We start from the raw sequence: 15,112 nt of genomic DNA, 5'->3' as shown, positions 1-15,112 counted from the left end.
ATTGCCGTTTTGTCAGAATAGATTTGTTGAAATCACCCTCTTAACCAACTTTCTTTGCAACTGTCTTTGCAAAGACAATATTTTTGTCAAAATCAACTGACATTCTTGGTGAAGTTGGTAAATACGCTGGCTAACCCGCAAGCTGGCTGCACAGCATCAATGTCGGCTGAAGTAAGGTCAGAGCTGAAGTCGGCTGAAGTCTGAAAATCAGGCTAACTTTGGGCTAAAAGGGGCTTGAGAACTTTGCAGGTAATGAGAGAGTTAAATAGTTCAAACAAGTCGGGTGACAGAAATTAAGGAGAGAGCCAGGAGAGAGAGAGATCCAGACGGTGAAATAAAGATACTCACATATTTGTCTGGAGGCTGCTGCCAGCATGTGGGCTCCTGATGTTCTGCCTCGACTCGTTCCAGCCAGGAATCGGAGCTGTCTCAAATCAATCATGGGCAGCCCGACCTCTCAAAGCCTCCTCAGTCCTCTCTGGCTCTGTGTGCTTCAAAATGATAGCCATGACTTTCCAGCAAGCTGTAGTTCAAAGCCCATAGCGGTGGCCATGACCCTCCTCAACACTCCCAATGCTTTCTCTCCCCTGAAAAGGAGCGTGCATGTGGAACAGGGGAGTTAGCGTAGCAAATGGAATATCTGTTGTTGAATATAAGGTGGATGTGTACACGGCTGCACACTGCTGCACCCTCTGCGTTACTATGTCATGGAAGTTAGGGTTTAGCAAAATATTAGAAAGAAGAAAGAAAATCAAATCAGAGAGTTTTGAATCTGCCATTCCTGTGATTCCATAAATGGGTCAGTCAATATTTTATACTCTGAATGCCCTTTTTGGAAGTTAGAAAGAAAAAAAGAAAACTTTGCTCTTATCTGTGATGTCTTCAGGAGACAAGACCCCTCTTTTGACAATGAATTGGAGTCTGTTTTGAGAACGTCTGCTGAGGCGTGTGTATTCAGAAGAGCTTAATTTCTGCTCATATCTCCCCAACAGTTCCCTGGGTGCTGTCATTTGCCCACTAACTTCTTTCGCTAGTAGCTTCAGGATTTGTCTCTTGATGGCAGAACCGTGTCTGTCTTGCACTCTGCCTTGGTGTTAGTTAACCTCCAAATGGCCACTGGATCACTATTGTAACCACTGGCCCAGTGATATATTAGCTAAACGTGACTAGACAAACACAAATTCATTCGAAGGAATGTTTGTGAAGTGTCATCACATGACCATAGCAACGAACCAATTTGGAGATAGTGAGATCCAGCGCTGGTTTCAGTGGCATCCATGCAAGCCTAAGCTAATAAAGAAGATAAACTGCCTCACCATATGGCTCAAGTTAATGCTTTCACATTCTATGGTAGCAAGAGTTTGATATTTTGAAACATAAATGTTTACAATGTTTGCAAACATACAATGTTTGTATCAGTAATTAAATCTTGCAATAACCATCAATGGTTTTGCCAATCGAATTTAAACGAATGTCACCAAATGCACAGTCTATTTTTAAGAATGATGTCATCACTTTCATAGTGTATTACAAGAAATGTCGCACTTGGTCGACCGCAGTAGCCAGGCAAATTCACAGAATATTTATCGCCAACGCACCATTATATCACTGCAAGAAAATTCTGTGAGATTTTGTGTTTTGTCCGTTTAGGACTTTAAAAGGCTGATCTACTGGCCCAGAGGTCAGCGGAGGCAAGCAGAGGCAGGCAAATGGCAAATGTTGAGCTCTGGTATCCAAGACCGCTGGAATAACATGAGAATTCTGCTGCAGACTGGACTTTCCCTTTCTGCTGTCAGCGTCTCAGCAGCATCATAGTTTTTGTCAATGCTCTGGTCCCTGTGAAAAAAGACGGCTTCCTCAGAAGCACCCAAGGTTGACTCACTTCCTCCTTTTGCTCTCTCTTTCTCTCTCTCTCTCTCTCTCTCTCTCTCTCTCTCTCTCTCTCTCTCTCTCTCTCTGTCTCAGGTTTGTGGTGCTCCTCTTTAGAGTTTCCTGCTGTTACATGGTAACTCAGAGCTGAAGACAAGAGGTAAGGTGGATTTTTTTTTTTATCTGCAGTTGGGGTGGGAGTGGTAGTGGGTTGGGAGATAGCCTGCTTGATAGTGTTGAGAGTGTGTTGTCAAGGGAGGAAAGTGACAGAGAAGGAGACCTAGCAGTTACCTCGGTGTATGTGCGCGTCGTGCCATGGCATTTGGATGTTGTTGTAAGCCGGGGCGAGACATCCCCAGGGAAGCATCTCATTCTCCTGTTGGAGGTGAGAATGGAGGCGCTAATGGTGGGCAAGAGGCGCCTGGAGCCACAACACGGCCTTTAAAGAGACAGGCAGAGGAGCAGACACCGTCTTCAGCTTCAGCTCCCGGCATGCTCAGTGTACCTGTGTGTGTGTGTGTGTGTGTGTGTGTGTGTGTGTGTGTGCGTGCATGCATGCGTGCGTGTGTGCGGTGCAGGGTGGTACAAACAGGCACTCCTGTACCCACAATGGGGTGTTACAGGAAGACGCTGGTAGGAAAGGCTTCTTGCTCTTCCTGTTCGGGTCCTCCTCCAATCAGCTGATGCTGATGTTTGCTACTGATGTCCTCACAGAAAAAGACTTGAACTCAGCCATTTGAAAAGCCTGACATTGTCTTTTGACAGATGCTGTTATTATCTCTAGATTCATTTCGACTCACTGTCAGGTATGAGCCCTGCTTAGATTCTTCACAAAATATGACAATAAAATATGAGCAGTTTACTATGATGCACACATAATCATTTTAGAGCTATGGAGCCGTGCACTTATTATGCAAACTTTAAAAAAAGAATAATTACAGAATAATTACATTATTGTATATGTGATGTGGTTTTACCTGGCTAACTCACATCATTTGGCAAAGCCATTGATCCTTACCGTACTATCAACCAAGCTGCTATTTGTTTGCGTTTTTGCTTGTCATCAGTCCAGACAGTCTCTTTTTGCGTGACAATTACAACTCCCTTGAAAGTAACTGTCAAGGATGGAGTGTGCCATTTCAGCACATTGCACACTACAGCCATCTGTCAGGATTTCTGGATCAGAGCTTTTTCACTGTTCCATATTTCATAGAGATGCGAGCCGCTCAAACAACTACTCACTAACAACTAACTCCTGCAGCAGCATGACCGTAACTGCCTTATGCTTGAAGTCTTTGGCGGATAAGAGAAAGACGGAAGGTCAAAGGTTGAAGTTCAGGGCACATTCAGAGCGATACGAGTGTGGGAGCATTAGCATATGCTTAGTGGATTAGTGTCATGCTGCAGACACAAGTGTCACCAGGAGTGGACTTATCCCTCTGAGCTCACCGCACCTGGACACAGGCACACACATACGTGAACATGCCTACATAAACACACACACACACACACACACACACACACACACACACACGCACACACACTTTCCTGGTGATCAGGTGGGAAGAAATGTTTGTGATGCTGGGGTTTTGAATTGCCGCCCTCCCGTGTGTTCAGATGCTTGGATTAGCACGTCTTTATCCCTCCATGGCTCACACACACTGAGGATAAGGTTGGTAGTGCTAGTGGTGGTGTGGTTTAGATGGTGATAGATCACACAGAGGATGGCATGGACTCACTCAATACACACTCTATAAGAACTTTGAGGCATTTTTGAGTCTTTCATTCATCTCATTCGATATCCTGCTTCCTCAGACCTACGTCGATTGTGGCTCATTGCGTAGGTTGACTCCTCAGATGTGTGACTGAGGGTCATTGCTGCTGGCCGTGGGATCCCATTCACTTTCAAACTCCATCAAATAAACTGCTAAAAGACATTCATGTCGATCCAAAACCAGAATTCTCCATTGTCAATTGAGCTGTTCCTTTTTCTGCAGGGAAACGGCTTCCTGTTTTTCATGCAATACCCATGACAAGCAGCATTTCAATCTATGCACACAGCAGTTCAGTTGAAAATGACTGACAAATATATACATTTATCTATATCTCAGCTGATACTGCTTAGCAAACCTGTGCTCACTCATGTTTTTATGACCCCATGATCTAAACAGGAAATAATGGTTCAAAATATGCAAAATAAAGGAAACTTGAATGGGAAATGGCCTGTTGATATTGGAAATGAGCTAGAGACAGAGTGACAGACACCCAGGATGAGATAAACTTTCCTTTCACTTTTACGTGTGTGTTCAAAAAGCAGTGTGCAGGATATGTATATTCTGTGTATGTCCATTCGTTGCATAGCTCCACACACAACTGTACATGCATACAGTACAAAGACGCACACACATATAAAGCACAACCATGTAAGCCACAAACAAGCATCTACACGCATGCACACGCAAACACACAAGCACACACACACACACACACACACACACAAACACAACACCGCAAACTTCCCTCACACACTCATATCAGTCTTTTACTGACAGTGACTGTGCCACTTTTGAGAAGGGTGAGTGGGTGTATTGACTGGAAACAAGTAGCAGTGACCCGACACACGGGTCATGTCAAACCAAGGCACAGTTTCACTCAACGTGGAGCTGTTGGCTCAACACAGAAGCCTGTTTGGGCTCTCAGCATGTTCAGCACAGACAAACTGTTTTCTTACACACACACGACCAGATCGACCACTATGGCTTGGGGCTGCCGCAGCGCAGAGAAACCAGAAACATCTGCCTTTGTTTGGTTTGGTAAAACCTACATTCTCTGTCTGGGAGTTGGTAGTTGCTGGAGTTGGGTTCAGTTCACTTTTGACATGAATCAATTCACAAAGTGGAGATCTTTTACTATGAAATGAAATTGAAAGTGAAGGCTTCAGCGTTATGCGAATTGCAGTTTTTGTATTTACATTATATGCACAATATACTTAACCGACCACAACCCTGGCATTTTCCATTCTTCAAGTTTGAATGATCTTTTTCTCTTTTCCTCTTTCTCGCTCTCTCATGCTCTGGCTTTTGCTATGTCTCTCCTAAATGTCCCATGTCCAGCTTCCCTTTATCTCTGCACTCTCACCCCCCCTTAACCGTTCTAATCACCTCTTTCTCCGTAACACCAGGGTGTTGAAGATGGCAGTGTGGATCCAGGCCCAGCAGCTGCAGGGAGATGCTCTGCACCAGATGCAGTCTCTCTACGGCCAGCACTTCCCCATCGAGGTGCGACATTATCTGTCCCAGTGGATAGAGGGCCAGCTCTGGTGAGTTGCACCGCAGCACTAGTACAATGAGTGTGTGTGTGTGTGTGTATGTGTTCACGTGTGCATTTATGCGCACATGCATGCCTACAAATATTTCTGTGCTTGTATGTTTGTCCATGAAAGCTTATCTGGGCAACCCGTCCCTGTATGCTCTTTTGTTTGTTTTTTCAGTAGCTTATAACTAATTGTGTGTGTGTGTGTGTGTGTGTGTGTGTGTGTGTGTGTGTGTGTGTGTGTGTGTGTGTGTGTGTGTGTGTGCATATGTGCATGTGTCTGTTTTTTTGCATTTTTTTGAGTGTGTGCTTGCGTATCTGTATGTGTCTGTGTGTGTGTACATGTATGTATGTATATGTGTGTGTGTGTGTGTGTGTGTGTGTGTGTGTGTGTGTGTGTGTGTGTTGTCAGGGATGCCATAGACCTGGAGAACCCACAGGAGGAGTTCAAGGCCAAGCGTCTGCTGGACAGTCTGATCCAGGAGCTGCAGAACAAGGCCGAACACCAGGTGGGAGAAGACGGCTTCCTACTCAAAATCAAACTGGGACACTACGCCAGCCAGCTGAAGGTGAGACAGGCTGCAGTGTCTTGTGGGAAAATACCATGGCAACCATGAACATAGCACTGCATACCTAGGAATATACCATTCAAAAAACAAACAAAACAACTGAATGGGTGCACTCAGAGTCTGAAATTAACTTTTTGGCTCATCTGCCAAGTAAGCTGGTAAGCTGAAAAAAATAGAATCAGGTACTGTGTGAAACATTCAGTAAAGCAGATTTAGTTTTAATTTAATACTTGCTCATTCACTTAAACAATGAAAACTCTTTGGTCTACTGTATGTCTTCTTATGTCTTCTTTTTTTTTTTTTTTGGTGGCCTCACACCTGCTATGTGTTTCAGTTAACCATCCAGGCAGCGGAGAAGCAGGAGGAAAAGCTGGCAGTGTAGTGCAGTACGCTACTGCTTGTGTAGTGCGGGTGAAACAGGCAGCCAATGAAGTAGAGCTATTTTTGTGCTTTGATTTGGTTGGCTGACAGTCTGAGAGTGTATTATGGTTGTCAGCTGGGACAAAATTTGAAAAAAAAAACCCAAAGACTGCATATAACCGAGGCATTCAGTTGTTGTTGTCCCAGGACCTTTAACTGATTTATCTGCCAAAGACAAATTCTACTGGCGCTTGGTGGGTGTTATTTTCAGATCTTAGGTTCACTTGTCTGAGAAACAGTCCAGTCCAGGTTCAAATCAGGAGATGGTGTATTGTCTTGCTTCTTCTCTTTACTGTCCCTCTTTCACATCTATTACATTGAAAATACTGTAGTATGGAGCGCCTACTTTCCTTCTAAAGTAAAATGTAAGCACAGTGGCGGAGTATTGATGAGACTTAGATCATTAGGCATTATCACAGAGTGACCGGAACCCACTTATTCAGACTGTAGTCATGGTTTCAGTGAACCACAAAGACATTTAGACCATTTACACTGTGAGAAGATGATAAGCAATCGGTCGGAGGAGTGCAACTGTTCGGCTCAAACTTCTCCCAGGCTGCACTTCTCAGAAATAGCGCAATCTGAAAGTGTTTTAGAACAGGTTGTATCCAGCATTAGGAAAACAACCGGGGGACAGCCCAAGTGAGGGCCTTGGTATCCAGCCAACACTGCTATTTATGATCGAGCACACACACCCCTTCCCACTCCTCGTCTATTTGTCTTCTCCCCTCAGTGAAAACATGCAGCGCAACAGGGTGAAGGGGGACTGGCTGTGCATAATCAACAATATATGTGTGTGATATATGAAATGTGATATGTACTGTATTTGTGTGTGTGTGTGTGTGTGTGTGCGTGTGTGTGTGTATGTCAGGGTGTATGTGTGTCAGTGTTGGGCTTGTTACTCAAAAAGGTAATGCATTACTCAATTCAGAAGTAACATTACCTGTTACTCCCTGGGAGCAGGAATTAATGACATTACTTGTATTAGAGTTAGTTACTGTTAGTAAGTTCCTTAGTTAGTTAAATTATTTGTATTACGTTATGTTATATTACTTCTTCGTTACATTATATTACTTCTTTGTTACATTATATTACTTCTTTGTTACACTTCCAGAACTGGAGATTGCATCATCTCTTACCTTCAGAAATCCAGATAACCCAGGTGCTTCGGCTGTACGCTTCTCTCTGAATGATCAGGCTGATCAATAGCGTTTTGACGTCCAGTTCTCTTTTCATCTTTTTGCTCGATAAAAGTAGTAGGAATGTTTCCATGAGGAGAAAGTAAACTTAGCTTCTCATCTAAGCTAGTTTAATGCGTGTCAATGTTAACCGACAGCGACTAATTATGAGGAAAACAAATCAGGGTATGAGGGGTGGGATGTAGTGTTTTTGGATAACTCAATTTCATTCTCGTACTTAGGACAGGTGATACCAAAAGTGAATGTTATCTGTTATCTACATGGTAACTGTGATATTTCAACTGAAATTGAAATAGCGATACGTTACATTGCTCCATAAGGAGTACTGTTACTGTAACGCGTTACCACTCAACACTGGTGTGTGTGTGTGTGTGTGTGTGTGTGTGTGTGTGCCATTGAGTCATGTCTTCATATGAAGTGCTCTGTGCTTCAGAGATGGCTCTCATTAGGCCTGTCTAATAGGTTTTAGCGTGTCCGCGGCGTGGGCTCCACAACTTAGCGGGCTGCCTTGATGCGGCTAAATTGGCCGGTCCTGTGTGCGGCGGCCGCTCCGCCAGTCAGCGGCTAACAGGCCTTAACACGGCACATGTGCTCCTTGTCTTTCAGAGCACGTATGACCGCTGTCCTCTGGAGCTGGTCCGATGCATCAAACACATCCTCTACACAGAGCAGAGGCTCGTCAGAGAGGCCACTAATGTGAGTAGAGTTCACACGCATGCATAAAAAGACATACACTCACACATGCATGCACATATGCGCTCGTTTGTCTGAACACACTCACGCAAGTGTGCGTGTGCAGACACACGTATCCAGTGTAAACACACACGGACAAACACCTGTGGCTTCACCATGCATTATTCATCTCACAGCCTGCACTTTTCCCTCAGTAGCTCAAACGCAAACAGAAGCTCAAAGATAATGACGACTGACTCCAAGGTGTTTAACGCAACACAGTGTGATACTATGGAAATGGGTAACGATATGGGATGGCTATATTCCCCATTTATCCCCACCCAAGGTCTGTTATAGATTCCCATGCAAACATACACACGCATAGCTTCTGGTCATTCACCTAATTGTACACATAATACTCATACTGTACCTACACACATCATGCTGTAAATGAAAACCTTTTGTGTTTCTACCCAGCGACTTTGCAGTAAGGGAGGAAGTCAAAAATGTCATGTTTTATAACAAGCAGTGAGTTATAAAACCATAAAGCTGGCGGTCCGTAAAACATCTGACTATCAATAACTCCTGGGTTGAATTGATTTCCAGTCCCGACATGCTTTTTCTATTAGAGCAATGCATATTTGGAGTGATTGAATTCCACCCTGTTTATTCTGAGCCTTTCGTCTCCACAGTGCTCCCGTTCACAGCTCTAACTGACCGTGCAGTCTGCCTGCTTATGATAAGAAAGTGTGTTTCTTCCTCCTCTTTTTGCACGGCCAATGTTCCCATCAGGGTTATGGGAATTCGGGGGGTTTTACAGTCAAATAGCGTAAAATATCGCAGATGGAGGTCAGCGCGCCGTGTGGCCGAGGTCCAGCTCGGGTCCATGTCTCTGCTCCTTCACGGCTAGACATGATGAATCTCAGCTCACCAGTGGTCAGCCATTTCCCGTAACCACGACCGTAAACCATCCAATGACAGACGATATAGATGCCGTCCACCGTCCAATGGAAAACCCAACGTTAACAAACCCACCATTCCCTTCCATCCCTCTCTATCTCTCTTTATCACACTTTTGAATTGATAGTCGAGCTCCCCGGTGGGCGGAATGATGGACAGCATGTCTCAGAAATACCAGCAGATCAACCAGGCTTTCGAGGAGCTTCGCCTGCTGACCCAGGACACAGAGAATGATCTGCGCAAGCTCCAGCACAACCAGGAGTACTTCATCATCCAGTACCAGGAGAGCCTCCGCATCCAGGGTGAGCTTATGTGAAGTTATTATCGTGATGCTAAAGCAATGCCAGAAATACAGAAAAAAACATTTTTAAGTATGGTTCCTCTGTCTAGACTGTGAGGAGACACTCATAAGTGGATGATGCACTTATCTGTGGCTAATTGACAAATATGTGTTTGTAGTGGGTGAATGTTTGGAGCTGTTTGAAATCGAAGCAGGGTGCTGCTGGGCGAGATAATGGTTAGATAAAAGTTTTTTTTTTTTTTAATTGTATCCAAGTAGAAAATCCAACATGATGGAGGGGTTTGAAATATCAACAAAAAGTGTCACATCTAATAAAAACTCTATTTGGCTATCTGACCTCCTGTACTAGATCATTGGTTCTCAACGTGAGGTCCGGGGGCCACCAGGGGTCTTTGAGGGAGTTCTAGGGGGTCCCCAGCAAATTGATGAATTGCTAAACTTGACCATTACTTAATTTACAACAAGTTAACACAATTAGAGAATGTAGAAGAATGACTATTTTGGTCATAGTTTCACTGTTATCTCTCCTCCTACAATACAGATAGTCATGGAAATCATATCTAACAATAAAAAGCCCCACTGTGGACTAAATTAGGGGTCCTAGATATGAAAAAGATTGAGAATCACTGTACCAGATCCTATAAGCCAGTGATGGAAAACAAGTATCTGAAGCTTCCACGACCCAGCAGCCTTCGCCTATATGTTTCCTCATTTAAAAAAAAAAATCAGCTGGCTGTAAATGAGGCCTGCATAATGCTAAAGGTGGTGTTGCTGAGTTAATCATTATTCCACTGTGGGGGTGATGTATGTGTGCAGGTTGGAGGGAGCATGTGCCTATGTATGTGTGTAGGTCTGTGTGTGTGTGTGTGTGTGTGTGTGTGTGTGTGTGTGTGTGTGTGTGTGTGTGTGTGTGTGTGTGTGGTCTGTAGAGAGATAACAACAAGTGTGTCGGACTTAGATTTACTGACCTGCGCCACCGCCCCCCTCTCTGTTTACCTCCTTCTCTCTTTTCCTCCCCTCTCTCTTCTAACTCATCCCTCCTCCCTCTACCCTACTTCCCTCCCCAGCCCAGCTGACCAGCCTGGCCACGCTGCCCCCTGCTGACCGACAGCTACGGGAGCCCGCCCTTCTCAGCAAGAGAGCCACTGTGGAGGCATGGCTGACCAGAGAGGCCAACACACTACAGAAATACAGACTGGTAGGGCGTGAAAATGCACACACACACAGACAAAACACAGACACGCACACACTTCGTACTGTACACACACATACTACGCTTTCCGTCAATGTGTCCGATTGTCCTCGTGCAAGTGCGTGCTTGCAAGTCAACCGGTCCACCGGGGGAAAGTCAAACAGCCACACACTGATTCTATCACTGAGGCTGTATGTTTGTCTTGTGTGTGTCTGCGTCTGTGTGTGTGTGTCTGTGTGTCTGTGTGTGTGTGTGTGGTGTGTGTCCAGGACCTGGCAGAGAAGCACCAGAAAACACTGCAGCTGTTGAGGAAGCAGCAGACCATCATTCTGGACGACGAGCTGATCCAATGGAAGAGACGGCAACAGCTGGCGGGCAACGGGGGCCCGCCAGAGGGAGGGCTGGACATCCTGCAGTCCTGGTGAGAACTCTTCCACCTCCCACCAGGATCACAGCCGCTACACGCCCTCACAAGCCAGAGGTCACGGGTTTACACGCATGCAATTGGCTACCGCCGGGTTTATGTCCTAGGTTTACTGGGCCCTAATAAGAAAGAGACAGGCGGGAGAGTCCGACATGTCGGGTTTCTAAGCTGGCAAGGCTTTTGAACTCTTACTTTAAGGCTAGTTTCGTTCTATTTGGTTATTTTGGAACAAAAAGGCTCACCTGCCCTGTCAGGAGTGCTGTTTTTGAACTAAACCAAAGAAGTTAAACACCTTTTTACTTAGTTTGGCTCACAATCAGAGTAGCTTTTCTTGTTGATATTAGCTCAGCTGAGGTAAAACTTATTGCAAGACACATTTCTGAAACACAATACCTCACACTATGTACCTAAGTGTCTTACTGCCTTTCTCTTTGTGTGTGTGTGTGTGTGTGTGTGTGTGTATGTGTGTGTGTGTCAGGTGCGAGAAGCTGGCGGAGACGATCTGGCAGAACAGGCAGCAGATTCGGAGGGCAGAGCACCTCAGACAGCAGCTGCCCATCCCCGGCCCCATCGAAGAGCTGCTCAACGAACTCAACAGCACCATCACAGAGATCATCTCAGCACTGGTCACCAGGTGTGTGCAATGTGTTACGTGCATGTTACATACATATATATATATATATATTATATGATATGTATACGTTACACATGTATATGTATGTTGTTTGCCGTGCCCTGCGCTCAGTGTGGGCCCTTATGCAAGCAGTCTGTCCCACTTACACAACAGTGGCTGCCATCTATTACTAAAATTACATTATTCAGGCACTGGGCTAATCCTCCTACTGACTCATTGAGCATCACATGGGTAAAGTTATATGATTGTGTGTGTGTGTGTGTGTGTGTGTGTGCATGTGTGTGCATGTGCTCAGCCCCATGCAGAAAACGTAGTGGGCACATACTGGGCTGATGGCCCAGCTTGACTCCTCTTTCTCCACTTGATCTCCCATTTAACAGAGCTTTATTTATCAGCCAGCCTCCCCCCTCAAACCCCAGCAGTACAGAGAGAAAGATGGACAGAGGAGGAGAGAGGGGGACATGATGTGGTTACAGAGGACCAGGTTCAAAGGAAGGAGGAGATAAGAGAAACAAACAGGGTTTCAGGACCGAATGTAAAGAGAGAAGTAGATGCCCAGAGGCAAAGGACGGATGTTGAGCGCACTTAGAGAGATCTGGAGACAAAGAGCATGAAATATTCAGGAGATTAAAGGAGAGAGAGAAGGCTCAGGCAATCACGTAGTTTCCAGGACAGTATGTTGTGGCCCTGAAGAGACATCTGTCAGGGTCTTTTAGTCTTCCAGCATCTCTGAACAGGAAGTAATCTGAAGTTTTCCCAGTGCACCCTCCCAGTCTCCCAGAGGCGTGTCCCTGCAGGGACCCATAATGCACCGAGAAGCCGTGTCACTGTCATAGCGATGTCTGATTGGCCACAGAGAGACGGAAAGTAATGCACTGCTATCACAGCACAAGTGCAGCTTATGTTTCCTCTTCCTGCCTCGTGTGTCTCCTGCTCTCCAACCAAACCACATCCTCTTCAAATTCCCCTCAAGCCCCAGGAGGGTGTAGGCTGGGAAGGGGAGAGTGTGTAGCGTCTTCTCATCACCACTTAGTGTAGCTTGACAGAGCGGAGGGCTGTCAGCAAGGCTCAGAACGACGGCTGTGTTCGCCTCCAAGAGCTCTCTGAGCCCGCAGGTTTAAGCATCAGGCTGCTTGTGCTGTAGTCTCAGAAGACAGACAGACAGAAAGACAGACAGACAGACAGAGAGACGGTCAGACAGACAGACAGATGGTCAGACAGACAGACAGACAGACAGACAGACGGTCAGACGGTCAGACGGTCAGACAGACAGACAGATAGACAGATAGACAGACAGACAGACAGACAGACAGACAGACAGACGGTCAGACGGTCAGACAGACAGACAGACAGACAGACAGACGGTCAGACAGACAGATGGTCAGACAGACAGACGGTCAGACAGACAGACAGATAGACAGATAGACAGACAGACAGACAGACAGACAGACGGTCAGACAGACAGATAGACAGACAGACGGTCAGACAGAGCAGCATTGTCAGTAGCTGTTCATCCTTCCAGTTGGTTCACTGATTATTTTCATAACCTTCCATTATTGTCCGTGGTTACGTCTGAGGTCATTTCCAAAGGCTAATATCCTCCCAAAGGCACATCAATAGAGCTTAATCAACAGTTTTTTTTAAAAAGATTAGTTTTGGTATTTTCTCTTTGTTTGATACTTTGCAGTAGAGAAAGAGAAAGGGGGGTTGGGGGGGACATCCAACAAAGGTCCCAGACCGGATTTGAATTTAGGATGTCACTGTTGCATGAGCCTAATGAGCCACCAGGACACCCAATCAACAGGGTTTTGTTCTCTTGTTCACTCTCACTCTGTGCTGTATGTGCTATGCTGTCCTCTCGCTCCACAGCACCTTCATCATCGAGAAGCAGCCTCCACAGGTGCTGAAAACCCAGACCAAGTTTGCCGCCACGGTGCGCCTGCTAGTGGGCGGGAAGTTGAATGTGCACATGAACCCTCCGCAGGTGAAAGCCACCATTATCAGCGAACAGCAAGCCAAGGCCCTGCTGAAGAACGAGAACACAAGGAAGTGAGTCTGTTGCCGCATTCACGCCATGTCGGATTTACCGTAAATACGACATGTCGACTGGGGAAAACCGCTCACGTCAACCTCCTAGTGGCAATTACAAGTAGGACATGTGGGATGTTGTTGCGTCCCACTTCGCGTAACAGGCGGTAACACTGCAGGGAATCCACTGATGTCAGCAGTCCAAGATAATAAAAATCAAAATTCTTAGCTATATTTCCAGTAATACAATCAGCTCTACTTACAAAAAGCAAGTAATGTCTGCTGCAGTTTGTTCGTAGTTGATCTTAAATTCATAAATAACTAGAAGGGCACTCAGAGAGCGCAGACCTCCGCCAAGGTTCATGCTATTATTGCTTGTTCGTGAGTCGGATCCGGATCCGCTCCAAAATTTAATGGGTTCTTCCTTGGCCCATGCTACACCCTTCCACAAAGTTTCATGAAAATCGGGCCAGTAGTTTTTCTGTAATCCTGCTAACAGACAAACAAACAGACAAACAAACAAACAAACAGCACCGAAAACATAACCTCCTTGGCAGAGGTAAAAATGTGGGCGTTCCAACGAGTTAAACACATGAACGCTAGTTGTAGCAACGAGATGTCATCCTGTTCTTTCGTTTCTTCCGATGTGACATGAACGCAGCGCATGCATGCATATTTTTCTGTATCCCCTCTATAGCTTCCTTCATAAATGCTGGAATGAGCTTTCGCTGCACCATTATTAAGATGAGGTGTCGTGATACTGTACAGGGATTAGTGGATCCCCACGGTGAACTCTGGCCTACTGTGTCACCGGAGCTCACCACAAAGACATGGCTGGAACTTGAACAATGCCTCAGAGGAATCTATGGAGTGGACGGAGAATCCACATTTAGCCTGTTCCGCGGCCACGTCCCACATTCCTCCTGACTAATAGAAACCTGCCAGGATCGTTAGTCAGCCGGTCGGTCAGTCGGCCAGGGGTTAAATGAGTGAACGCTGCTGTCCCTCAGCCATCATCTGCTGTTTCTCATCTAAACCACTTGGCATGTTGGGCTACCTCATCCGTCGCCCGGAGGCATCTGCTCGGTGTTTCTGTCACTTAGCGAAAAAGATGAAAATCTGTATCAGTCAAACTATGCAGAGAACAAGGGAGAACGTAATTCCTGAGCATTGCGTGATTTTCACTCAGTTGCTGCCACCTGATAAGAGTGTCTTTTTGTTTCCATTTGTTCTGTGAAGAATGTGATTCTCGCTATTGAAGTGCGTCACGGCTGACAGCACCATGAATTGACTCGCTCCTTGATTGTCTCTTCTTCTTCAGTGACAGCAGCGGGGAAATCCTCAACAATAACTGTGTGATGGAGTACCACCAGACTACAGGCACTCTCAGCGCCCACTTCAGGAACATGGTGAGGGAGCAGGGGGTTGGGGGAGGGATGCTTGTGGCCTGGATGAGCTCTTACAATATAGGAGGAGTTTATGTTTGGGCTCAAATGCCGATGGGAAAGAGCAGGGCAGGGGGTGGTATAGTC

The 15,112-nt window shown here is 45.8% G+C and overlaps 1 protein-coding gene across 1 annotated transcript in view; it reads left to right on the top strand.

The window, feature by feature from the left end:
* Positions 1-15,112, top strand: part of stat5a (signal transducer and activator of transcription 5a) — a 129,373-nt gene that overhangs the window by 31,166 nt on the left and 83,095 nt on the right. Inside the window, 9 exon segments of the mRNA XM_071545535.1 lie at positions 5,051-5,188; positions 5,594-5,750; positions 7,976-8,065; positions 9,129-9,303; positions 10,370-10,500; positions 10,764-10,915; positions 11,397-11,552; positions 13,422-13,601; positions 14,902-14,989. Coding sequence (XP_071401636.1) covers positions 5,051-5,188; positions 5,594-5,750; positions 7,976-8,065; positions 9,129-9,303; positions 10,370-10,500; positions 10,764-10,915; positions 11,397-11,552; positions 13,422-13,601; positions 14,902-14,989 — 1,267 coding nt within the window.

Source organism: Centroberyx affinis, unplaced genomic scaffold, assembly GCF_046629955.1.
Source record: "Centroberyx affinis isolate AG114_WGS23_722 - 3 ecotype Tasmania unplaced genomic scaffold, CSIRO-AGI_Caff_v1 ptg000255l_1, whole genome shotgun sequence".
Lineage (NCBI taxonomy): Eukaryota > Metazoa > Chordata > Actinopteri > Beryciformes > Berycidae > Centroberyx > Centroberyx affinis.
The sequence above is the reverse complement of the archived record's forward strand: the minus strand, read 5'-3'. Positions and strand labels throughout refer to the sequence as shown.